We start from the raw sequence: 26,774 nt of genomic DNA, 5'->3' as shown, positions 1-26,774 counted from the left end.
GTCATTCCCCAACACGAACACACCAACCTTTCTCTCAACCTGACTTATCTTACTCCCCTCTCTCTTCACACCAAAACACACCTTTCCCCTCTCTCTTCAACATAGAGAGAGAAAATCATGACAGTACCACACGCACCCCGACCTTGCCAAAGCCGGACAGCCCTTGACCCCTCCTGCCCCTAAACCCTAAAACACACAAATCCACAAATACCCTTCTCTCAATATTCTTCCTCAATAAAGCAAATCACTCTCTCTCTCGATTCCTCTCCATTCTTCCTCACTTAGATTCCATTCTTTCCTTAATTAAGTCCTAACCGGTATGTTTCTTTCTCTATCTTCACGAATCCATTGATCCATTTCTTTATCTTACAATCATGTTGATGTTAGGTTTAGGATTAGGGTTTATGATTTCGGTACCGATCTTTTCTGCGACTGTAATCGCTAACAACAGCTTATCTTTGATTTCGATTGTGATGATTTGTGGCTTGTTTGGCAGTTTACTGTACTTTATGCTTCCTAAAAGGCTACCAGTTGAAGCTGTGTTGGTAGAAGGAGAAGGAAGTGAAAACAACATAGCAAAAGATTCGTCATCGGTCTTTAAGAAGCATCGGGTCGATTGTTATTTGGAATCGACCGCCGCCAATAGTAATAAGAAAACTAGTAGCGTTATTGGTAATTGTAGTGATATTAGTAGGGAGAGTGGTGGTGCTGAAGAGAAGGTGAGTATGGCGCTTGGTGATTCAAATCCATCGGAGATTGATGAGGATCTTCATAGCCGGCAGCTTGCTGTTTACGGTAGGGAGACGATGCGGAGGCTCTTTGCTTCTAATGTTCTCGTTTCTGGGATGCAAGGACTTGGTGTTGAGATTGGTATGGTTCTTTAATTATTTTTCATTTTCTTGTAATTTTTCTTAATCCTGTTATTTTTTTAATTTCTGGTTTAATTTTTTTCGGTGATTTTCTAGATCTTGTTGTGGATTATTGTTGGTCTAATTAGTGAGCTCTTTAAGATCATGAGTCAGGCAGCTTCTAGGCTAATTTGATATTTTTGTTGCTGTTTATGGATTTATTGTTTTGTTTTATGTTGAAGAAACGTTGGAAATGGAATGCTGAATTTGTGCTTATGAAAGAGAGGGCTATCCGCAAGCTATTTGTCTTCGTTTCTTCTTCTTTTTTGTTTCTTAAGTTCTCTCAATTTCTCCCTGTTCAATTCGAACTACATCAGTTGAATGGAAGCCTGCTTACTAATCTTGTTTTTGGCAGTTTGTTGTAGTTGGATTTCTTTTTGCTGCAGCTTTTTTTGAACATTCTTGCATGTGTTTAAATAATGTAATGTTTTAAATTTTCTTTAAATCTTGTTGCTGTTGGTGTCAAGTTTTTGTAAATGTTTCTTTTTCTAATGCGTGTGTTTTGTTTTACTTGCTGCAGCTAAAAACCTTGTTCTTGCTGGTGTCAAGTCCGTAACACTGCATGATGAAGGGGTGGTGGAGCTGTGGGATTTATCCAGCAACTTTGTTTTCTCAGAAAATGATGTTGGCACTAATAGAGCCCTTGCTTCTGTTCAGAAGTTGCAGGAACTCAACAATGCAGTGGTCATTTCTACTTTAACTACAAAATTGACAAAAGAGCATCTTTCCAAGTTCCAGGTACTTCCTTCTCGGAGGATTTCTCTTGATTAGTTTATTTGAAGGATTCATTTGCAACAAGTGAATTATAACATCTTGAGCTGGATATTCTTGATTACACTCCTATTTGTGTGGTAGGTACCTTATCATGATTACAAGCTTTTTCTATGAAAAGCAAAGCAAATGCAAAAGTTACTATAGAATCTCATATGGATACTTTGTGGAATACTCCTGTTTATATTTATATGCGCAACATTATGAACAAATCCATTGTGAGCAACTGGTTTTATTTAGTTACAAATATGGCTGTTAATGCTAATTCGGATTTACAGTCTTGAGGTACATGATTTTTTGGTAGAGCCTGTATTGATTTTATTTTACTGGCACATATGAATATTCTGGGGCAGATGTGGAGCTCGGGGAGCTGCGATTGATTTTAGAAATGCTGCTTTTGGAATATAAAGTAATATTTCTTATAACTAGGTTGTCCAGGATTCGTGGGAAAGAATCTGGTCTTTTGTAGGGTCATGTTAAACATCGGCTGAAACTGTGATATGCTACTGCATCCTAAGCTTCATTTCATTCTCCTTGTGAGCTGTATGGTGGGCTGACTTGTAAATTGTATTACTGCTGAAAATCTCATGTAAAGGTCCAATAAGAGTCTTAAAATGCTGAGCACTAGTGGCTGAAGAGAAAAGTGGAGAAAGTAAAGAGGCAATGGCGAGACAATTGATTCTTCAGTAACATTCTTTATCTAGATGAAACTCCAAAGCTGTTAAATTTAAGAAGAATACAAAGAGTGAATAGAAGGATACGGGAGTAGCCTTTTCTGTGTCCCCCCAATGTTATCTTGCGACATTGCTAGAAAGGCCATCTAATGAATACATTTTCAATTTAATGAAATTTCAACAGGTTTGTATCCTTAAATGTTTTGCTAAGTGTGGTGTGCTTTTCTTCCTTTACTTATGATTGAGAACCCACATTCTATCTTCTAAAATTGCATGAAATTTCTGGGAGAAAGTTACATGAAAGCATGAAGCAGAGGATGGGAGAAAGCTACACAATCAAGGAATCCCTGATGCTTGTTTTTGTTAGGATCATGTTGCTTCCAGCATTTTCTGCTGTGAACTCTAGTTTTATCTGAAAAACAGTTAAACAAGAGATTGTGATTTCATTGTTTTCATTATTGTTTTTTGCGAAATGAGTCTGAATTGCTGTATCATATGGAAGGAAATTATCATGGAAACAAATGCTAGCTTTTTAGTGTGTTGAGCATTTCATTGCTGTTTCTCTCACTTTTGTGTTCACGTTACCCTTATCATTATATATATTTTATTATATCCACCTTTTTTCCCCTGGTGATGCAGGCTGTTGTGTTTACTGATGTCACTTTTGAGAAAGCCATCGAGTTCAATGACTATTGCCATGATCATAAGCCTCCTATTTCTTTCATCAAGGCTGAAGTAAGAGGCCTTTTTGGTTCCATTTTTTGCGACTTTGGACCTGAATTCACCGTGTTTGATGTTGATGGAGAGGAACCACACACGGGCATAGTTGCATCCATCAGCAATGACAACCCTGCATTAGTGTCATGCGTTGATGATGAAAGGCTTGAGTTTCAAGATGGGGATCTTGTTGCTTTCTCCGAAGTTAAGGGAATGACAGAACTAAATGATGGAAAACCTAGAAAGATTAAAAACGCCAGAGCATATTCATTTTTTCTTGAGGAGGACACCTCTGACTTTGGTATCTATGAGAAAGGTGGCATTGTTACACAGGTAAAAGAGCCGAAGGTGTTGAACTTTAAGACTTTGAGGGAAGCGATTAAAGATCCTGGTGATTTTCTTTTGAGTGATTTCTCAAAGTTTGATCGCCCACCTCTCCTACACTTGGCATTTCAAGCTCTGGACAAGTTTGTGTCTGAGATGGGTCGCCTTCCTGTTGCTGGTTCAGAAGAGGATGCTCAGAAGCTTGTGTCTCTTGCCAGTCTCATCAATGAAAACTCTGGAGATGGTAGAGTTGAAGACATCAATCCAAAACTTCTGCGACATTTTGCCTTTGGTGCCAGGGCTGTACTGAATCCTATGGCTGCTATGTTTGGTGGTATTGTGGGACAAGAGGTTGTCAAAGCATGTTCTGGAAAGTTTCATCCCCTGTTTCAGGTGGGTACTAGTTCTAGATTTTGTTGAATATTGGTAGACCTCTAAAGCCTTTTGGAGCCTCTGTCTCCCTCTCACTTTCAAGAGCTTTTTTTAACCATAATTGTCTCGACATAAACACACAATGGGTTCTCATTTGTGCATAAGCATCCACTCATGCACTTAGATTGTTAGGCCTGAGATTTTAGCTGTTCATAAGAGCCTTTTACTGCTGAGTTTCATCTATTAATCAGAATAATCGATTAATAACACCTCCTGGTTCAATAAGGCAGCTCTGTTCCACTCATTTAATCTCGTGTGTAGCTCACAACTGGGTCCTTCAGTGTCTACTGTTATCAATGCAATTAGGTTTCTTGTTGTGTAAGCTAATCCTGCTTTTCCTGCTGTCACAGTTCTTTTATTTTGATTCTGTGGAATCACTTCCCACAGCTAATTTGGATCCCAGTGAATTCATGCCATTAAACAGCCGTTATGATGCTCAAATTTCTGTTTTTGGATCTAATCTTCAGAAGAAACTGGAGGGTGCCAATTTGTTTGTAGTAGGATCTGGTGCCCTAGGCTGTGAATTCTTGAAGAACTTAGCGCTGATGGGTGTTTCATGTGGTGAACAAGGAAAGCTGACAATAACTGATGATGATGTAATAGAGAAGAGTAATTTGAGCAGGCAGTTTCTCTTCCGTGACTGGAATATTGGACAGGCCAAATCCACAGTCGCTGCTTCAGCTGCTGCATTAATAAATCCTCATCTCAAGATTGAAGCGCTGCAAAATCGTGTTGGCTCTGAAACAGAAAATGTGTTTGATGATACCTTCTGGGAAAACTTAACTGTTGCTATTAATGCTTTAGACAATGTTAATGCAAGACTTTATGTTGATCAGAGGTGCTTGTACTTCCAAAAGCCTCTTCTCGAGTCTGGAACCTTAGGTGCCAAATGCAACACTCAGATGGTCATTCCTCACCTAACTGAAAACTATGGTGCTTCTAGGGACCCGCCTGAGAAACAAGCTCCAATGTGCACCGTGCACTCCTTCCCACACAACATTGACCATTGCTTGACATGGGCTCGATCGGAGTTTGAGGGTTTGGTGGAGAAAACTCCCGCAGAAGTGAATGCCTATCTATCAAATCCAGTTGAATATACTAATGCTATGATAAAAGCTGGTGATGCCCAGTCAAGGGATATCTTGGAACATGTTCTTGAGTGCCTCGAGAAGGAAAAATGCGAGACATTACAGGATTGCATTTCATGGGCTCGTTTAAAGTACTTCCTCTGATGAGATCTCTTATTATCTTGTAATGGGCTTGTCCTTTCCTGACTGTATACATATTTTGAATTCAGGTTTGAAGATTACTTCTCTGACCGTGTGAAGCAGTTGATTTACACATTTCCTGAAGATGCATCAACTAGTACCGGGGTTCCATTTTGGTCAGCCCCAAAGCGATTCCCTCATCCACTCCAGTTCTCAACTACGGATCTTAGCCACCTTCATTTTGTAATGGCAGCATCAGTACTACGAGCAGAAACTTTTGGGATCCCAGTTCCTGACTGGATCAGGAATCCTAAGATGGTAGCTGAAGCTGTTGACAAGGTGATTGTGCCGGACTTTCAGCCAAGGGAAGGTGTGAAGATTGAGACAGATGAGAAGGCTACTAATTTGTCTGATGCATCTGTGGATGATGCAGCAATAATCAATGAACTAATCAGGAAATTAGAGCTGTGCAGGGAGAACCTGCCTGCAGGGTTCAGGATGAAGCCAATTCAGTTTGAGAAGGTTCTCTTTTTTCAACTTTCTTTTATTAAAATATTTTTATCACGCATTTCTTTGGGCCACCCAATCGTGGGATTAGATCTAGATTGATAATGTATACTTGCTCTGTCATTATCGCTGAAGATCCTTGAAGCTTGTATATAAATCTGTCAGAGTCTTGTCAATTTTGTTCCTTATTTAGGTGGTGAGACTTGGAGTGTTAACTTGCATGTCGGCCAAATATGGGGCATTTATGCTGCTATCTATTTTATATCCTTGATGCCATCCATGTTTGAACCCATCTTACCTGTTTAGTAACTTGTATTTCTGTATGTGCAGGATGATGATACAAACTACCATATGGATTTGATAGCTGGGCTTGCCAACATGAGAGCTAGAAACTACAGTATTCCTGAGGTTGACAAGCTGAAAGCGAAGTTTATTGCTGGAAGGATCATCCCTGCTATCGCAACCTCCACAGCTATGGCCACTGGTCTTGTGTGCCTGGAGCTGTACAAGGTTCTGGATGGTGGACACAAAGTGGAGGACTACCGCAATACATTTGCCAACCTTGCACTTCCTCTGTTCTCCATGGCCGAGCCTGTCCCACCCAAGGTTATCAAGCATCAGGATATGAGCTGGACAGTCTGGGACAGGTGGACCCTGAAAAACAATCCTACCTTAAGGGAACTTCTGCAATGGTTTACAGACAAGGGGTTGAGTGCTTACAGCATTTCATTTGGTAGCTGCCTGCTCTACAATAGCATGTTCCCTCGGCACAGGGAGAGAATGGACAGGAAGGTGGTTGATCTGGTGAGGGAAGTGGCCAAAGTTGAATTGCCTGCTTATCGCCGCCACTTCGATGTTGTCGTGGCATGCGATGATGATGAGGGCAATGATGTTGACATCCCTACAGTGTCCATTTACTTCCGTTAGGTTTCCCTAAATGATGACAAGTGTGTACAAAGGTATCTCTCGTTCCAGTGTCATGTGCACACAAGATGAGCATTTAGAAAATAGTTTCAAAATCCCATATATGAAATGGGAAGTGTACTTTTAATGAGAATGTCCGTTATGTTGATTTATTGCTTTTCGGGGTTCCGATGAAACCAGACTGGGAATCAAGTATTCAGTGGATTTTTGAATTACCATTTCATGTTGGCATGTTTTTTTTTAGGTGTTTATGAGTGTTGGAGCCGCTGTTTATTGAAGTATTTTTTTGAAAATATATTAAAGTACTTTTTTTTTTATTTTTTAAAAAATTATATATAAAAAATAATTTTATACAAATTTATATTTAGAAATACTATCTGTTTGACTTGTCATTCAATTTTATGATGAGCAATAGAAATTGGAATAGTGGGCCACAAATTGGGGAGGGGTTGTCTTGGTACGTTGCACAGCAAACTGTGGTTTTTAGTTGTAGCTGTGATTTTTTTTTTATTATAGTTGTGAAAGTGGCTATAACTATTTTGAAAAGGTGTTTGGTAATATTTATGATAAGTGCTTTTTAATGGAAAATATTTTATAGTGTGTTAAAAATAATTGTGAAAAGGGTTTTTATTAACAAAATTACTAAGGAGGAGACATGAGAAGAAGATATATTTGTGGATTTTATATGTCAATATATATATATATATATATATATATATATATATATATATATATATATATATATATTTGTGATTGTCTAACAGTCCACATTTCTCATGAGTTTGGTAAATATCATCTTCATCTGGAAGCCTTTAAGAAGAGAGATTAAAAACATATGGAAATATATCAGCTGGTATGAAATCATAATGTTAATCAAACTTGGCGAACACAATGCCATATTTGCAGCTACAACCATCTTGACTTGGCTTTTTACATGGATAAAGGGCATGCATGTCAAAATCTTCCATCTCTTTTTCCACACACCAAATGTTTATTCAATCACACAACGCAGGAGTCAGTGCACACGATCAAACACCTTTTTTTTTTTGCAAACTTTGAAGAAGAAGATTTGTTTCTAATATTAAAATAATCTGTAAGTGAGATTTGAGAATCAAATAAATTTGCAAGGGATAATATTTATTAAATAAAAGCAAGGGACCGGCAGAGTTAAAAAGAATATTTAAAACAATTCATAAAAATAAATCACAATTGTATTAAAAGGTGAAATTCAAAAGCTACATATTGTTGCTTTTAAAAGTAGCTGTAAAACCATGCGTGATGTTTGACTCTTAATGACTACTGAACACTTCAAGATTTTGCTTTGGGATCAAAAGCTACGTAAGCTTAAAAAAAGTCAAAAGCCGTGATTCCCCAAACGAGCACTAACACTCTCTGGAGTTGTTCTTTATGTTCAGCTAACACAGCATGAGCTCCGTTCTTCTTGGATTTTTCTTGTTGGCTATCATTCATAGGTCACAAACTGGGACTCTGGCTTTGGTTTTAAATTTGTGAGAGAAGAAAAGAGAGGGAGTTGAAGAGAATGACTGATGTCGTATCTGTTTTAATAAGAACAAGCCACTGATATAATTCAAACATCAGAGGTTCGCCTATATGAATGCAGAAGCCAAGAACCTAATAAAATCTCCCCGCATATGTTTTATTTTGTTAATTGGTGCTATAATTTCTCATAATAGCTAGCCAAGTAAGCAGTAATAAATGTCTACATCACAAGAATGTATTCTAATCTTGTTCCTCTGGTGATGCCAATTGTATGAATATTTTATATTTCAATTTGGTCCTCATTATTCTTATGAGAATAATGTTATGTGTGATATTTACATAAAAGGTCCAGCTATGGACTTCCTCCTTGTTACAGTCAGCGGGAGACACCTAGCCACAAACTTGCATCAAATGATAAATGGGCCAGAATCATAACACAATTGACTGGATGCTCTCTGGTTATGGCTGACAGACAAAACTGTTAGTCCTTCCCAGCATGGTTGTTAAAAATGCATTTTAACTCATAAAATCATATGATTTTACGAGTTAAAACCCATAAAACGTGTAAAAACGGAGGTAAAACTCGAAAATCTTTAAAATCGCATAAAACAATGTCAAAATCGCTTAAAACCGTAACAACTCGCAAAAACGTTATAAAACGTTACATTTTCCCGACTTAACCAAAATGTCACCGAATGCAAAATTAGAAATGCAAAAAATTTTCACTTCGTCCCTGTCTCACAAAGTCACAATCTCTTTTCTTTCCCAATTCCCACCCAACCAGGCGACCACCCTCACCCCACCGGTGACTTCGTCCCTGTCTCACACTCTCCCTGACTCCAGACTTCGTCCAATCGTCCCCTCCCTGTCTCACACTCTCCCAGTCTCCCTTCCCCTTTTCCCTTTCCCTTTTCCCCAGCAAATTAAGAAATCACTTCCCCCTCGATCCGGAGCATTCTTGGCGAGACAACGGTAAGAATTCCAAGCTTTGTTTTTTTCTGTCTAATGGTGGTGATTAGAGACAAAAAATGATCTAGGTATGTTGTGAATCTATGTTTATCTTCTGGGTATTCTACAATTTGCTTCTGGGTATTTTTTTCAGAGGGAGAGACGGGGAGTGGTGTTGCACTGCTGCTAGTAATTTCTTCTGTGAATTGTGTGCAGCTTTGTTTCTTTTCTGTGAAGCTTTCTAACAATGGGTTACTGCTGTGTTGTTGCTTTGGTGTTGCAGATTCTGTAATTCTGCAATCTGCATAGGCAATGATTCAGCGAAGCAAGGAAGCAAGGAAGCATTCCAATTTCCAAGATTGCAGGTATTATGTAAATCCAAAAACTGCAATCTTTAGGGCAATTGATGCGCCTGTTTGGAATGCCTTTTGCATTTAATTTATCTGGGCTTTTTGTGTATTACTGGATAGGTAGTCTTGGAATGCCTTTTGCAGTAAAATGCTAATTGGTTTCTCTCATAATTTTGTTGTCTGATTGCTTTAAAATGAGCTCCTATTAGAATGTGAATGGTAGAAGAAAATTGGCAAACAAAATGAAAGCAATTTAATGCGGACTGTATTCTTGGTTTAGTGATATTTGGTTTGCACTGTATTCTTTCCAGCTTTGATTGAATTTATTAATTGGCGTCAAGACTTTGCTCGAATTTTCCCTATAAGAGTGGTGTGTGAATGCATACAGTTTACCACATGCGGACTGTATCCCTTGTTGATTTACAAATTACAATCTGTGCTGAATTGTTGGGTACTAGAATAGTTGCCTTTTTTATCTCACCAGAATAGTTTCCCATAAAAAATGTATTGAACTGTAGGATACAACATGCATATTTGTAATTCTTAAGATTGAACTGCAAGAAACAAATGATTCTTGAACTGTAGGATACATGGCATCTAAAAAAACTACAAGTGGGAATAGACTTAACGTGGGATGGCAATACGGTATAGATGTTGACAAGAATTCAAAAAGAGTGCAGTGCAAGTTTTGTCAGAAAATTATTAGTGGAGGTATTTACCGTTTCAAGCATCATTTGGCTTGCACTCGAAAGGATGTTGAGCCATGCCAGCGAGTACCAGAAGATGTAAAGAAGATAATTTTGAATGTTCTGGTGAAAAATCAAGAAGCATCTGAGAAGAAAAGAAAGACTTTCCAATATATTGGAAAAGATGAAGATAATGATGAAGGGAATGAAATTACCTCAGTGGACAAAGGAAAGAGAGTAGCGAGTGGGAGTGGAAGTACACAAACCACCATCAATCAGCTGCTAAAAAAGGATCTTAGAGAAGAAGCATGTTGACAAATTGCAAGATTTTTCTACACCAGTGCAATTCCATTTAACTATGTGAAAAACCCTGAATTTGTTAAGGCACTTGAATTGGTTGCAAAGTATGGGTCAAGTTTTAAGCCTCCATCCTACCATGATATTAGAGAGAAGTATTTGAAGCAAGAAGTAGATCACACGATCAACTTGCTTGAGGAGTACAAGTTAGAATGGAAAAAAACAGGTTGCTCAATAATGTCTGATGGATGGACTGATAAGAAAAAGGCGTTCTATTTGCAACTTTTTGGTTAATAGTCCTAAAGGGACGCTTTTTTTTAATCATCCGTAGATACCTCTAATATATCCAAGACTGCTGATAAAGTATTTGAGATGTTGGATGCTATTGTGGAGAGGATTGGAGAGGAAAATGTGGTGCAAGTAGTCACTGACAATGTTGCAAATTATAAGGCAGTATGACAATTATTGATGGGAAAAAGAAAATGATTGTTTTGGACACCATGTGCTGCCCATTGTATTGACTTGATATTGGAAGATTTTGAGAAGAAACTAGAGGTCCATAAAGTAACTATTACTAATGGGAGGAGAATCACCTCATACATATATTTAAAAACTATTCTCATTTCCATGCTCAGACACTTTACAAAAGGAAAGGATTTGATTAGGCCTGCTGCCACTAGATTTGCTACTGCATACTTAACTCTTGGATGTTTGAGTGATTGTAAGATACAGTTGATGACAATGTTTACTTCCATCCAATGAAGGTCATGTAGGTTTTCAAAAAACAGAAGAAGGGAAGCGAATTCAAAGTTGTGTTTTGGACAACAAGTTTTGGCATGATGTTACTACATGTAATAAGGTAGCATATCCTCGGATAAAAGTTCTTCGATCAGTTGATTCAGATGAGAAACCAGCTATGAGTTTTATATATGAAGCAATGGATCAAACAAAAGAGAAGATACAAGTGAATTTTGGTTCTGTGAAAAAAAGGTATTGATTATATATCTTGCTAATTATTTATTTACTACTATCAGTTGATTATAATGTTTACCAGTTAGGTCATGTAATGTTGATATTCTTATTTTTATTTTGTAGTTATATGCCTATATGGAATATCATTGATGCAAGATGGGAACTTCAACTTCACAGACCTTTACATGCAGCAACATATTATTTGAATCCTCATTATCATTATAATTCTAATTTTAAAGTTAATGCCAACATTAAAATTGGATTATATCAATGCTTAGAAAGAATGGTGCCCAACGCAAGTGAAAGGTGTAAAATTGACTTGCAACTTGATTCATTCAAGGATGCAAGTGGGTTGTTCGGTATTGAGGCTGCCAAGATAACAAGGGATAAAAAGACTCCAGCTAAATGATGGGATTCGTATGGGGATGAATGTCCAGAGCTATAAAAATTTGCAATTCGAGTTCTAAACTTGACTTGTAGTTCATCTGGATGCGAGCGAAACTGGAGTGCATTTAAGATGGTAAGTTTTTTCCTTTTTCCTTTTTCCTTTTTCCTTTTAATGTTTTTATATTTTATAAGAATCTTATATGGTATTAATTTGAATTGCTTACATAGGTTCATACAAAACGAAGAAATTGTTTGCACCAGAAAAAAATGAATAACTTGGTATTTGTAATGTGCAATCTGAAATTAAATGATAACCAAGTCAAAAAGCAAGCTAATGATTTTGGTGAAGTTTTTGATCATCTCTCATCTGATGATGATTGGATAACCGAGGGAGAGAAACATGATGGTTCATCCAACTTTGATTTGCTTGGTGTCATTGATAGTGCAACACGAAGAAAAAACGGTAAAGAAAATGAAAGTGATGATGAAAAAAATCTTAATGATGTTGGGATGAAGTGTTATGGAACTGAAGATGATTTAGAGATTCAGAATGATGTCAATCCAGATGATGTTAAATATTGTTGACAATATTGGTGTTGGTCCTAGTACTAGTAGTAGCACTAATGTTCCTAATATCGGTGCTGGTACTAGTAGTAGCAGTAATAATCCTTTAGATGGTAATGATTTTGATGATTGTTTTAGGAATAATGAGGGAGACAAAGGCAATGAGGGTGTGTTTAGTTTGCATGACACACCTACAGACTGTTTGTTTTAAGTGTGTTAACTTTTAGTTATTGAAATACTATGGACATGTATGAATTTTTATTTGAATTATGTATTTTAAGATGTTTGGATATTTGTATTGTTTATTTTACTTTTATTTGAATTATGTATTTTAAGATGTTTCGATATTTGTATTGTTTAAAATATTTTACTTACGATTTTACTATTTTAGTTAAAATATTTTACTTGCGATTTTACAATTTTTAGTTAAAATATTTTACTTTTGATTTTATAATTTTACGATTTGAGTTTACGAGTTGAGTTTATACTGTATGTTCCATGTCGTGTTAAAAAAATATTTTTTACAATCTTGCTTCACAGCTAATATATTCAACTGACATGCCATTTTCATTGAGCAAAGTCCAAACAAACAGTACAAGTCAAGGGAAAAGATTACTTTCACCTGCATGGAAATTAAACAGCAAACTTGGTCTGTTAATCTTGAATGAAGTTGCTGTTGTTGTTGATACCAAGGAGTATCATAGAAGGTCCACGGGCCCACACTTCATAAGGTTATTGCCTTTTAAATTCCAATAAACAAGAGCAATTGTCAGAGAAGGAACACTGAAATCAGCCGAGTCCAAGCATCTTTTGACTTTTAGTATTGCCATTTGCAACGAACCCAAAATTCAAAACCAACATAACATAATTGATTAGCACAGAGTCCAATCACATTCCAAGCATCTTTTAGGCATTTGAGGTCTTTGATTTTGGAGTCTAAAGAGAGAGAGAGATTGGTATTGATCTTCCACTGAACTTCGTTATGTTTATTGGTGTATCTTGACCTTCCTCTTCCATTTTCTTCTGTTTCTTTTCAGTTCTTGAGGATGATATTTGGGATTCTTTTTCTTCGTTTTGAAGAATTTAGAGAGAGAGGGGGGGGTTGCAGAGAAAACTGATGGTGTTCTTGTTCTTAGTGTACTTTTAAAGAGGTAAATTGAAATTACTTAAATAGCCCGAGTTTTATGAGTTGCAGTGGCGAGGCAGTGGAGGTGCCGCTGCATATCGTACCCCTTCGCCAGGAATTCCTGTTCATAAACGATCGTCGTTTCATTCATGAGAAGACAGTTCGCCCCTGCCCGATTTGTCATGCGAGCATCACTTTGTTTCTTTGTTTGTTGACTTCTTGGGAGTAAATAGCTAGGCTCAGAAGTAGGAGTCCTGATATTTTCAGAAGCTTGAATAGAGAAAATCAACGGAGCACGCACAACTTCCTCGAATTCGGAAAACCCGCGAGAAAATCAGCAAAAACATCACTAGCGCTGCTTGACGGGGCTGGACCTTACAGGCCCCCAATTTACACTCAACATTATGTGGACTATGGGTCTCAAATCCCAACTCGGACCATTCAAAATTACGAGCCAAGAGGCCCTGCCCTATAGGCTTGGGACCTTCTTACCCAGGCATCTCAAGCCATCTAACTTGAAAGGGATTTTGCCCCAATGCATGACTGTCTACTTCTGTAATATGCCTGCATATACTGACAGAAAGACCTGGAATAGCTGGATTAATGATGATGAACTTGATCCTGAGAGAGGGAGGAACCCCTTTTCACTTGAGCCCTTCCCTCCATAAAAAGGGGCGGCATGAAAGAAGGGGGTGGGGGTCACAAATGGATGAGAATTTTGAGGGGGGTGGGATTTTTCTGAAAAGAGAGAATCATAAAAAAAAAAGAGGAATATACCCTCGTTGATAAAAGTTATATAGTCTGACATTCTTTACAATTTCTAGGCTAACAAATATTTGGCTAATTTAAACATGGAAGAGTCATCCACCAGAGGCGGGGGACTTGCGTTGTCGGTGTGCCGAAGAATCCAAGCCTCCTAGGAGCCTTCATGAAGCCAGTCAACTTATTTATTGATGCGGCTCAACCCAGTTTCGGTGTTTTTAGACCAGACTCTTGTGTTAGTTGGGCTCACGTCTCAACTATACATGTCGTGGTACCGCAACTTCAAAGAAGACCTCGACATGCAACCTTATCAGAGCAGACAAATTAATGAATTTCTTGTGATTTCTCCATCAATAAAAGCTAATAGTCTTTCCAAGGCCTAGAATCATTCCAGACAAATTCTCACCTCTTCAACTAAACCGCCTCTCCTAACCCATAACCATTCTAGACCAGCTCACGCCACTAGATTTAGTAAGGAGAATCAAGAATGGTAAGAGTCACGCTTTAGATAAATTGAATAATTAATGAGATGTAAGTTCTTCAATGCGATAGGTCTCTATCGCATGTGGAGATGGAGGATTAGACACGCTTTAGGTCTCTATCGCATGCGATTTCATCTTATGGGTATGAAATCGGTTGGTGGATGGGGACATTGGTAAGAATAACTCTTGAAGGAAATTAGTTCAGTTTCCCGCCTAGTTGGCTACTTGTAATCTGTAATTTCCTTTGTTACTTATTTAGAGAAACAAGAAATTGCCAAGGAATTCCAGTTTTTGACAGCCTATATTGCTTCTGTCCAAGGCTATACCAAATGTTTCGAGTTAATTTGACGTGCTGGTATAAAATGAAGCGTGTCTTGAAAGCTTGAGTTACAAGTGAATTTGTTCTTCACTCTACACTCCTATTCAGAGTTTGCATCCTGAATTTTAAAAGGCTGTGAAAAAGAAATTTCCATAAACACACAAATTTGGATGTGAATGGCTTCAGGAAGATACTTCATCTCAGTGAAAAAGCCACCTCCCCGGTTACCCTGATCTTAAAAACCAAACATAAAATGAAGCAACATATGAACATGCTGAGCTACATTATCTAATAATAATGCAGGCATCCCAAATCAAAACGATGAAATATCACACCAAATTATTTCACATTGCAATAATATCATTCATGTTAGAGGTGTGTAGTATCCCTGGCACTGATCAACAGGATTCTATACATCTCTAACAGCTTATTGAACACATATTCAAAAGCTACAACAAATCATATCGAAATCGATTTCCATTCGATAAGAGAATAGGTTGCTCAAAGAAAGCTAAAAGTTTAGTTTCTGTCCAGCAAAGATCAGTTGACAGGTATCTTTACAAAGCACCTAACCAGACTTCTTGATGTAAGAAGCAAGCTTCGAGTGACAAGAAGACACCCTAGGCTAGAGAGGAGGGGCGTGTTAGTTATTTAGGAGATAAGATAGTGTCTCTATTTCTTTTTCAAACTCAAAACCTTATCTGTATAAATATTCACCGAACAGTCAATTAAAAGATGAATTTTGTTCATCCAGCTATACTTTTCTAACTCCCAATAATTTTCAAAAAGCAGAGGACCCATTGTTGTGAACCAAAACGAGGACAAAATACACGAGACAATTGATCAGATTCCAAAAGAAAGTGAAATTCCTAATCTCCAAGGATAAAGAAAAAAAGAAAAAAGAGTCAGCATCAAACATGGCTCAAACCCAAAAGAAACAGACAAGACATAACCACCCCCATCAGTCATCATATCCCCTTCCTAAAATCAACAAGTCTCCTTGACATTAACACATGATTGCAGTCACTGCACTTCCAGCAGTAAAACTCTCACCTCCAGGGCTCCAAAATGTGAAAAAAGACCTCCAAACTGTAAAATAGTTGATGACATACATATCTTTCCTATAACTAAAATTGCCATACACATTAATTAACCATAATTTCAAAACAAAGAAAGAAAGAAGTAGTCTTAATTTATAATTATAATATAACGTTAGCTTCCTAACTTTGATTTTAAGGTTATTACATTACAAGATAACAAAAAACTTATCTCATAATACCAAAAACCGAAAAAAAACCCTATAAACTAAGATTAGCCCAAGAAAAATAACGACAAACCTTCTAATTTGAAGAAAAAAAAGAAAAGAAAATAAAAATTAGACAGCACAAGAAGGGCACCTGATCAAACCATTCTCATTACAAGCCGTACAGGATTTAAACCCAGCTTTCTCTATATACAACTTATGACTCCCACTACATTGACCACATAAAATAAACCTATAACCACCACACACGTCACAAACACCAGAATCCACCACAGGCAATCCTTCTATAAATTTCTTGAGCTCACCTGATTCGTTTAACTGTCTGATTTCTTCGGCTCCACCCATGTATCTCCCTCCGATAAAGACACGTGGCAATGTCAGCTTCCGACCACAATTACCACCGCCGGAAAAGATCTGGTTTAACTCGTTTAAAAAACTTGAGTCCATTGAGAGATCTCGTTCGTCGATTAAAACGCGGAATCCACGTAGGATAGATTGCACGGTCTTGCAGTCTTCAAATGTTGAACGAACCACACGTAGGCTTGTGTAGTAGACGACAATTCGTTTGTCGGCACCCGGGATTGTGATAAGAGGTTGTTCTTGAAGCGATGGTGTTGTCGTTTTGTTATGAGCTGGAGTGGCATTGTGTTCTGGCTCGGATAAGGATAATGTGAGGGAGCGGAGGAAGGTGGTGGCGAGCCGGACCCGGTGGAAAATGGAGGAGGATTTTTTTATGGGACTGGAGGGATGATCCTCTATGCAAAGATTTTGGATGTCTTTGAAAGTGGAGAAAGAGAAAGGAGAAGACGGGGTGTCGCGAATCTTAACTGTCGATTTAGCACGCGGCCGCCACATCGAGCGGTGGAGATCTGAAATTTACTCTATTCTTTCTGGGTCCTGGTAGATTTGAGAAAAATAGAAACAAATAAAATGGGTTTACTTGTTTTTGTTTAGTTTCGGGGTTTTTTTTTTTTTGGTTTCTTAGGCTTTGGTTAAGGAGAAGGTGTTTTTTGGGACAGAAGGAAGAGCTGCAAAAGCGGGTGATGAGGGTTTAAGAGAGAGAGAGAGAGAGAGAGAGAGAGAGAGCGAGAGGAGGAAAGGAGGGGAGAGATAGAGTTAGGCGGTGGGTTAAGGTTGTTGAGAAGGGTAAATAAAATTTTTGTGCTGTATTTGGCTTTGGTCTTTTAATGGAGGGTTTAGGGGGGTGACTGATTAGAGGCGTAGGTTAGGAGATGGAATGATTTAGCCTAATTATTGGTGAAAGGTCCTCTTTTGTTGATAGAGACACCATACTTTTCCTCTTCTTCTTATTCTAGGGTACTACTGTAATAATCATTAATTAGAGATTGAGAGTCCTTTTCCCTTTCTGTTTCGTCTGGGCCTGGTTAGAAGTCGAGTCAATTGGCCTCTCTATGAGGAGGTTAGCTGGTAGGGAGCTGATTGGACATTTTGCTGCTTGCCTGTTGTCTTTGATATTTGCTGTAACTTGTAAGAAATGTTTGTACCAATTAATGACATCAATGTGACACTTATTTACTGTCTACATTTGCTATCAAGTGATAATAGTAAATTAGAGTGCCGGTAAAGGGGAATGGAAGAATAAAAATCAATTCATATTTTCATAGTGAGAGCAGCAGCCGCATTTTGTGTTCTATTTTCTCTCATGTTTTAAAAATATTTTAAAAAATATATTTTTTTCATTTTAAATTATTTTTTTATTTTTAAATTATTTTAATATGATGGTGTTAAAAATAATTTTTTTGAAAGAAAAATTTAATACATTTCTAAATAAAAAAAATATTTTTAAAAAATAATCACTAAGAAACAAAGTAAATCACAATTAAAATCCACTGTCACCTAGTCAAAAGTGCTAAAGCTAGTTTTTTTTCCAGCACGCCAGCTTCCTTGAATTATCTTAACTTCATTTTAAATGGCATGGATGATCATTGATCTTTTAATAGGATGTTTAAGAGCATGGTTCAATTGTGTTTTTTTTTTAAAATTTTTTTTATATTGTTGGACTGTTTAAATATATTAATAGTAAAAATAAATTTTAAAAAATAAAAAATAAATATTATTTTAATATATTTATAAACAAAAAAAACTTTTTTTTAAAAAACCGCTGCTGCTGTCCTAAACGCACCCATAACAGTTCCACAGATGATCCCTTTATTAGCATCCATGGTCTAAATTTGCATCATCTTTCATGACCTGTAAACACTTGCACTTGCCAGGACGACCATTTCCTTGGTGATAAGTCTGAGGGGCCATGGAAATTTACTGTTGTGGAGACGAGGCGTGATGGATAGGCTGGTTACCAAAAGCTAAAAGCGTAGTGTAGTGGGTGTGGGTGTGGGTGTGGGTGTGGGTGTGGGTGGATTCTGAAAAGTTTCACGTTGTGGCAGAGAAGAAAGCGAGTACCTAAAACTACTGTGCTTGACATAACATATAGAAATAACCTTGAGCAGTGTGGATTCTTCTTCTTCTTCTTCTCCGTCTATACATCCCAGTATCCAGGATGATTTCTGATTCCTTCTCCGTTATGTATGAGAAATGGTATTTATAGAAGAAATAAATTGATAATATGATTTTTAAAATAGCAAATTTATATTTTAATATATTTGATACAAAATTATTTTAATAATTTAATATGACCTGATTGATTAACCTGATAGATTTAAAGATAATCAGAATAAATTTTAATCAATTCAAAAATTAAAAAAAATATTAAACAAATAATATAAATTAACCGAATAATTTCAAAAGAAACAAATAAATAAAATATAAATTAAAAAATATTATCGTAATGAGTAATATTTTATAAAAAAATGTTATTTTAATATTTTGTTTATCTTTTAACGTGTAGAATAATCATTGAAAAATCATTTTTTTTTATTTTTTTGGTTTCCCATTTGGCGATGTGATGGTGCTGCATCGAAGCTGGCGAAAGGGTTGGTTCAGGATCCTAGATCTTGTTGACGTCCCCAAAACATAACAAGTACGGCGACGTATCTAGAATTTATCTGGACATATTCTCGCATTCAGCATGGTACTTGTTCTGACTGTTGGTGGAAGAGAGAATAATTAAATGGGAGGAGCGTGAATGTCCATGGATGATTAGATTTGAGCTCGATCCTTGACAGATATCCAGGGAGCGAAAACCAGCTCATCGGCATATGATCAGCACAGGGCCATGTTTCTTTGACTATATAAACATCTCATCACATGCTGGGAAATGGGCTCTGGTACTGACAAGAACAGGACTAGCGTGGCTTGCTCTGTTCCTTTATTGTCATGGGCATATGTTGACATTACAAGGGCATATCACCTCATCTCTATAAGAAATCTCAGAATATATATTTATTTGTTTCCTCGTCGAAAACGGCCTGTTTCATTTGCAAAATTGAAGTCCAATTTATAAATTATGCCACTCCATGAGACATGAAACACATCAATGTCTAGGCATTACACTTCAGGAGACCTGTCGTCTTATTGGTTGAATTTCGCTTGGGCCTATTGCCGATAAATTTATTTAGCTTTAGTTAAATTGAGTTCAAACGACCCATCCAATCTCGGTTAGCTATTGTTGTTGGAGATGACTGCATAAGCATGAACTGACAAACAAAACACTGTAAAGGCAGGCCTAGCCCACGCACGCTCAAACTTTGCGAAGAGAGTTGCAATTTCACCATAACATTTAAAAAACTGGATTGAGATTCTCTCATGTTTGAATGAAGATCTTACACATCATGTTGCCCAGATTAAAACTTTTAAATTAAACAAGAAAATGAATGCTCATTGTTGGGACTAAAATTTAGATTTTAAGTTAAAAAGAGTGCTATAATTTTGTAATTTGTATTGGAACTTTATATATATATATATATATAGATGCATTCTAATGAAGCTTAGGAAAACTTTGCTTGGACTTGGGCTCTCTTTGCACATGATATTGGGTTGTAAATATGAGTGTTACCTGCGAAATAGTACTCTAGTAACTAAGTTAGTGGAGTGTTTAAAGAGTGTTTTTTTTTAATTTTTTTTCTATATCATAAAAATTTAAAGAGAATAATTGCATATAAGTAGTTATGACTGATAAAATTCATCCGTTTTCTCATTTGTTTTACCTTGTTTATATAGTTTACCTTATGAAAAACATCATGAGTATCCATCATACGTATGCTTTATGTTGTAATAATTGAGTGATGCAAGTGAAACGTAGATAACAGTCTAGCATGTATAACATCATGTTCTTCTCGACATACAGGTAGTCGATGTAAATAATAATAAACTAGAGAGAGGAAAAAATAAGGAAGGAAAGAGAAGGAAAAGATTGAGTTGTTTGATTAAACTAAGTCCAGAAAAAATCTAACCAAGCCAAACATGGGTTTGGATGGGTTTTGTTTGTTTGACAGGATCAAACCGAACCCCGTGTTAAGCTAGGTATAACCATGGTCAAATTGAATTTAAAATGGGCTTAGCTGAGCCAGGTTTTATTGGGTTAAACCAAATCTGGGCTACATTTTAACCATGATGAAACTGAACTAAAAAAAAGTTAACCTAAGCCCACAACCTTCGTTCAAACTTCTGCTACATCTTTTCTTCCGTATCTTTTTGAACCCATGCAGTCACATGCAAAGTAATGCTAGAGATAAATTTTCGAGGATTTAAATTCATGCGGGTGAGAATTAGGTGAGAATTAATAGGCAAAATCAACAAATTTTATGATGTTTGGTAAATAATTTATAACATAATTATTTTATGGACTCGCATTGAATAAATAAAAAATACAAGGAAATTATAGAAATCTTAAATAGAAATATTTTTTTTTTATAAATCATAATATTTTTTGGTGTCTTTTTTCAAAGAAAAATAAAAAAATAACTAATAAAACATTATTAATTATTCTTCTATCACCATAATTGTTTTTTGAGAAAATCACTAGGCATTGCCCCAGCCGAAATTCCTATTCAGGCCTGTGCAGTGTCAATTGTGTGGTGGGAAGACAGGAAGCAACCCCATGTAATAAAGTAGCAGCACTTATCTTTATTTTTTTGTTGGAATATAATGAATTTAACAGGCTGACAGAAAGAAAATTTATTTTAAATTGTAAGAGACAAAAGTCACAAGATGGGGTGGTGGCGCAGTTGGCTAGCGCGTAGGTCTCATAGCTTAAAGAGTTATCCTGAGGTCGAGAGTTCGAGCCTCTCTCACCCCATGAAATGTTTTTTCTTTTTTAGAAAAAGAAGCAAATGCTTATATCTCGAATACTTTTCTGGAGAGTGGCACTGCAGACGTGACAGAATATCCGGCAGACAACAACAGACAACTACTCTTATTTATATCCGGTATTAAAACTCCATAATTCGGCTTTTCATCTATGAGCCCATGGATTTGAGATGCATTTGTCCATATTCATCTGAACAGGACAAAATATTTTATTCAGTGAGCTGGAATATGGAAAAGATTATTTTATTACGCAGGCCTTCTGTTATTACCAGCTCTCTTCCTAATTATTTACCCCCTATTTTGTAAGAAAGAATGTTCCTGTATTGAATTGACATGGATGTGGATGTGGATGTGGCCATTTTCGTTGAGTTATTTTTAGCATTCTACAGATGGAAATATTCTCTTCTCTGATAGACATCATATCCTCCAATTGGACCTCTAATTTGTATCATTGCGAGCAGGGTTTTCTTCACAGAAAAAGGCTTCGGATCCTTAGGGGTGTTTAAGCTCACAGCGGAAGTTTTTTTTTAAAAAAAAAGAAACTTAAAAATTTATTAAAATAATTTTTTTAGATTTTTTATTTTATTTTTAATATTAGTGCTTTAAAATCATCATAAAATATTTTAAAAATTCATTTAATATTTTTTCAAATCAAAAATATTTTTACAAGACACCTAAAAACAAAAGTATAGTACTTTAAGTTACTGTTTATTTTCCGTAGAATAGAACAAAAACCTACGTTAGCAGAGGCAATTAAAAGGCGAAAAAAATTAGAATCTCAAGTATGAAGTAGTGATGTAAGAATTTATTTGCAGTGTAAGATATTTTGGAGCTTAAGTCGACCCCTTCCCTCGTAAAAATCTTTAGATAGAGACCTGATCATCGATCTATAGCAAATTGCATAATATCATTACTGCTATTTTAACCTTTCTCCTTTTGCTTTAAACCTTAATTTCCATGACTTTAGGTGCGTTGACGAAGAGCCATGTGCCTCAGGCCAAAGTTTTTTTAATGTAAAAGGGCCAAAATTGTTAGTTTATGTATCTATCTAAAGTGACTTGCTGGATTAAAGTATACTATTAAGATGTAATTTTGCAGTTGGATCGTTCTAAAGTCATTTGCATCGAGGAGAATATTTTGATACAAACTTGAATTAATGATTATCATGATTGAAACAGGAACTATTATGAATTGGAAGAGGCTACGTGTGATAATGATGATGCCTGGAATTATCTCAAAAGAAAATTCTATCACCTTTTTAATCCTCGATAAATCATAAATTAGCTAGTATAATATTGAGAAATGAATTAATTAGCCCCCTGTTTCAAAAACTAATATTTAGTCATTTTTGTCTATTTTATGTTCTTTTCAATTTATTTTAATTACGTTTTAAATTGTAAGAAAGGAAAAAAAATAGATATCATGGAAAGATTGATGAGAGAAAAAACAAACATTTTTTAGATGAATTAATATTAAATTAAGCAAGGTTAATAATGGCCAAGGGACTAATAATTAAGTTTTGAAATAAAGAGGACTAATTGAATTATTTCTTGAAACTAGAGAGACTGATTGATAATTTACTCTCCATGATGTGCCATCTCGACATTTTCTAGGTTGGGCATTATCAAGCCTATAAATACTCTTAAGGCCTTTGATTTGAGTTAATAAGATAAAAAAATATGGTAGTTGACTACCTTCCTTGTTATTCATGGCAAAGTACGTACAATCCCATAGAAGAAGGAGGCCTATTGTTTCGAAACACAGATCAATTAGGCAGCTATCCCGAGGACTCTTCTTTATGCGTATCTTTTGAAGATTTCTCTGACATCCCCTCTCCTATCCCATTTTCTCCAGTTTCGCTAGGTTTTCCCACTCATGTTGATGATTTGCCTATCACCATGTCCCATCCAGAGGAACAGAAATATTCCCTAATTCCGGAGTCTAATATTACTTTTGAGGATCCATTGATGGTAAGAGAAATTGAGGATATAAATGATTGGTTGGCGAGTGAGAACAGGGGTGCTCTGCAAAACTTTCCTGGAGATGATGCAGGGAGCCTGCTTGTATCTCCACCATCGAGGGAGGCATCTATAGACACACTGACGAATCAAACATCCTTGGTTCTGCCCGGTATTGGCATGGAATTTGATAACCAATTGATGATTCTCCATCTGCTCAAGGCTTATGGAGAGGCTGCGGAGATGGAGATGAAAGAGTTAGCTGAAAAAATTATGAGTCGGTTAAAAGAGATGGCATGCCCTATTGGTTCAACCCTGGAGCGACTTGCTTATTATTTGATTCAAGCACGGGAAGGGGAAGAGGACTTTCTATGGCAAGAAGCAAGCAAGAATTATGAGGCTGCCTTTAAAGCATTCTATCAGATATTTCCCTACGGGAGGTTTGCTCATTTTACTGCCAATTCTGTAATACTAGAAGCCATCCCTGAAGAAGCTGACATAGTGCACATAGTTGACTTTGACATTGGTCAAGGTGTGCAATGGCCTCCAATGATCGAAACACTTGCGAGGCGAGGCAAAAGAATGGTGAGATTGACTGCAATAAATTGGGAGGAGGAAGAGGATTGCAGTGGTGTTGGTTCCTCGAGGAGTTTTGAGGAGACGAAAATGCGGTTATATGAACACGCACAAACATTTGGCTTGAGATTGAAAATGGAGGAGATGGACATGGAGGTTTTGGTTAGTGAGATGAAGAAGACAAAGAAAAGAGGTGGAAGAGGGGAATGGTTAGCCTTCAATTGCATGGTGGGTCTCCCTCACATGGGGAAAGGGAGGAGTGCCAGGAGTCTTGGGGAGTTTCTAAGGTTAGCTAAAGATTCAATCACACTCAATACTGATGGTGGTGGTGGTACTAGGGGAACTATAACTATTGGAGATGGGATTGGTTGGGGCATGGAAGTGAAGGAGCAGAAAGGATACGGCTCTGTTTTTGCAGGGCAGCTGGTTCAGTTCATGGCGTTGATAGAATCAATGGACTGTCATTTCCCTGACCATCTAAGAGAAGCAAGAATAGCCATGGAATGCGTGTTTTTGATACCTTATGTTTCTTCTTCTTTTGGCTTGCAAATGTGGGACGATATTGCTAAAGAAAGCAGGGCACTCTCAGAGGTAGGGTTGGTGGCCCGGGAAATGAGAAAAGATAATCTTCTAGAGGCCAGGGAATTGATCAGAGAAACAGAAAGCTTCTACTGTGTGAACATCGAAGGGGGGAAGGAGAACCAAATGGTACTGAGCTACATGGAAGTTCCTCTGGTGAAGGTTTCAAGCTGGACATAAATGGAGGACACAAAACGAAGTACATAGTTACCCAGAGGACACAGTGAAGGAATCAAATATTCATCATCTGCTTACAGAATTTTATAATTCTATTCACCATGTATAAAACAAAATTGACATGAATCGAATTCTTAATCGTTTGTTTCAATTGCTTAATCAGTGATGATGGCGTCGGTTATCTTTTTCTTAGCCAAACAAAAAAACAAAGTTCGTGGTATGAGGTTGTTTCAGCAAAATTTGTGGTGAAATTTCCTGGTGTTATTAATCGGTTGCAGCATTGCAATGACATCATACATGAGCTATTGTACACGACTTTATACGGGCCAGTTTGTGCAGCTTAAAAACACCACAGCATTTCCCCAAGTTTTTTTTTTTTTGATAAATTCTTCTTTTTTACACAGCTTTTGGACACTTTTCGTCATTCTAGTGTTATTTTGAGTTTTTTAAATTGATAATATAAAAGCTAGATAAATTGGAGTTAATATTTGATTTAAAATCAAATTAGCTACACAAATATTATCGTTAGACAAAGCTTTTAACATGTAAATAATACTTTTTATAATACAAATTGGTCACTAAAGATTATATCTAATTAGTGAATTTGAATGTTCATTTTCTTAATATATCAATATTTAATTCTTTATTCAAGTTATATATATATATGTATATATATAAACATGGCAACACGGGGGTCATGAATATAAGAGCCAATCAGGCTATAAATTAAATAGCCTAAATACACTAAACTAAAAGCAATTATATTCTATACGCGTACTTCTCAGGTACTGTTTACTTGTCATCGGCAAATACTGTTTCTCAAGTTTGTTCCTTTACCTCAGATAATGTTATCCAAAAATCTTTGAATTATTAAAAGAGAAAGGATCAACTGTGGAAATAATCATGCAACTGCGCTTCTGTTTTTGGCCTGATTATGAAGCTCATATTCTAACGGTTCTTGCGGGGAATTTCTTCGAAGATGAGCTCAACTTTACCTGATCACGACTGATTACAATGAGCGGAGGCATTCAGTTTAGAGAAGCTGCCATGCATAAGAAGAGGGCCCAAGCAAAAGTCAACATCTGTACTGTAAGCATGTCCCTTTCCCCGCCGTCATGGACTCTTGTGAATGTGATTATTCGTGATAAACCAATGAGTTGAATTTGATGCTTTAGGAACCTTATTATTATAGGCCACGGCTGCATCTGGGAGGAACGACAGGAATAGCCAGAACTTAGGCCAGGAACCTTACAGGCTGTTTGAAAATCAATATTCATTTCATTTTTATTCAAATCCCATGCATGTTTGGAAAGATATCTTATCAAAATAATTGAATTCGATTTTTTAAAAAATCTTCAACGGAAGTCACACCTTGAAATTGCAGCTGAAGAGCTGTGATTGACTCGGACTTGGCTTTTATTTTAACGTTACCATATATATTAATTACCTCATCTATCCTCAAAAGAACTTCAATGTTACTGTTGTTGTTACTGATCTGCCCTCTCTCTCATAAAAAAGGAAATGACGGTCTTTTTTTTTTCTAAGAGATATTTGAAATTTCAATAGTGGTTGTTTTTTAAATTAATTTTTGCTTAAAAATATAAAAATATATTAAAATAATATTTTTTATTTTAAAAAAATTAATTTTGATATCAGTGTTGCAGAATAATATAAATTATATCTTGGTACATTATCTAAAAGTTTAAGTTATTAGATTGAATTGATTTTTTAACATGACATCAGAGTTTTGATGACCAAACAGTCATGAATTCAAATCGCATTATCTTTATTTTTTTGATAAAGATTAAGTATAAAATAATGTTTACCTATACAAGTTTCAAACTAAAAAAGTTTTCACTTGAAAGGGTGTGTTAGATAATAATATAAATTATATATTGAAATTTTATTTATAAATTTATGTTATTGGATGGAATTGATTTTTTTAATAATTATTATATTAAAATGATTTGAAAACACACAAAAAAATTCTTAAACAAATAAAAAATTTTAAATTTTTTTTAAATATTTTTTAAATATAAAAACAGGAGTAATAATAATATTGACTTGTGCTGAACCCATTAACTAGTTTTGATCGCATGATTCGAGACAGTAGCTAGACACTGAAGCAAGGCAAGT

The 26,774-nt window shown here is 36.3% G+C and overlaps 3 protein-coding genes and 1 non-coding gene across 4 annotated transcripts; 3 read left to right on the top strand and 1 right to left on the bottom strand.

Moving 5' to 3' along the window:
• LOC133680059 (ubiquitin-activating enzyme E1 1-like) lies at positions 1–6,683 on the top strand. The gene is made up of 7 exons (XM_062102861.1): positions 1–317; positions 497–870; positions 1,429–1,646; positions 2,993–3,787; positions 4,177–5,045; positions 5,124–5,556; positions 5,872–6,683. The coding sequence occupies exons 2-7, from the start codon at positions 510–512 to the stop codon at positions 6,466–6,468; spliced, it is 3,273 nt and encodes a 1,090-aa protein (XP_061958845.1). The 5' UTR covers positions 1–317; positions 497–509; the 3' UTR covers positions 6,469–6,683.
• Positions 6,684–16,033: 9,350 nt separating this feature from the next.
• Positions 16,034–17,347, bottom strand: LOC133679686 (uncharacterized protein At5g39865). The gene has a single exon (XM_062102359.1). It carries the CDS (start codon positions 16,975–16,977, stop codon positions 16,234–16,236), a length of 744 nt encoding a protein of 247 aa, XP_061958343.1. The 5' UTR covers positions 16,978–17,347; the 3' UTR covers positions 16,034–16,233.
• Positions 17,348–21,251: 3,904 nt separating this feature from the next.
• Positions 21,252–21,337, top strand: TRNAM-CAU (transfer RNA methionine (anticodon CAU)). The gene is given in 2 exon segments: positions 21,252–21,289; positions 21,302–21,337. It is a non-coding gene; the product is annotated as a tRNA-Met (tRNA).
• Positions 21,338–23,027: 1,690 nt separating this feature from the next.
• On the top strand, positions 23,028–24,641 carry LOC133680157 (protein NODULATION SIGNALING PATHWAY 2-like). The gene has a single exon (XM_062102976.1). The coding sequence runs from the start codon at positions 23,028–23,030 to the stop codon at positions 24,639–24,641; it is 1,614 nt and encodes a 537-aa protein (XP_061958960.1).
• Positions 24,642–26,774: the final 2,133 nt, after the last annotated feature.

This window comes from Populus nigra, chromosome 19 (genome assembly GCF_951802175.1).
Source record: "Populus nigra chromosome 19, ddPopNigr1.1, whole genome shotgun sequence".
NCBI lineage: Eukaryota > Viridiplantae > Streptophyta > Magnoliopsida > Malpighiales > Salicaceae > Populus > Populus nigra.
The sequence above is the reverse complement of the archived record's forward strand: the minus strand, read 5'-3'. Positions and strand labels throughout refer to the sequence as shown.

Excerpts from the sequence above, each read along its gene's own strand:
- LOC133680059 (XM_062102861.1), top strand. The coding sequence starts at position 510 with ATGCTTCCTAAAAGGCTACCAGTTGAAGCTGTGTTGGTAGAAGGAGAA. Across the intron at positions 5,046-5,123 it reads ATTTCATGGGCTCGTTTAAA|GTTTGAAGATTACTTCTCTG; the intron begins GTACTTCCTCTG and ends TTTTGAATTCAG. Across the intron at positions 5,557-5,871 it reads AGCCAATTCAGTTTGAGAAG|GATGATGATACAAACTACCA; the intron begins GTTCTCTTTTTT and ends CTGTATGTGCAG.
- LOC133679686 (XM_062102359.1), bottom strand. The coding sequence starts at position 16,977 with ATGTGGCGGCCGCGTGCTAAATCGACAGTTAAGATTCGCGACACCCCG.
- LOC133680157 (XM_062102976.1), top strand. The coding sequence starts at position 23,028 with ATGGTAGTTGACTACCTTCCTTGTTATTCATGGCAAAGTACGTACAAT.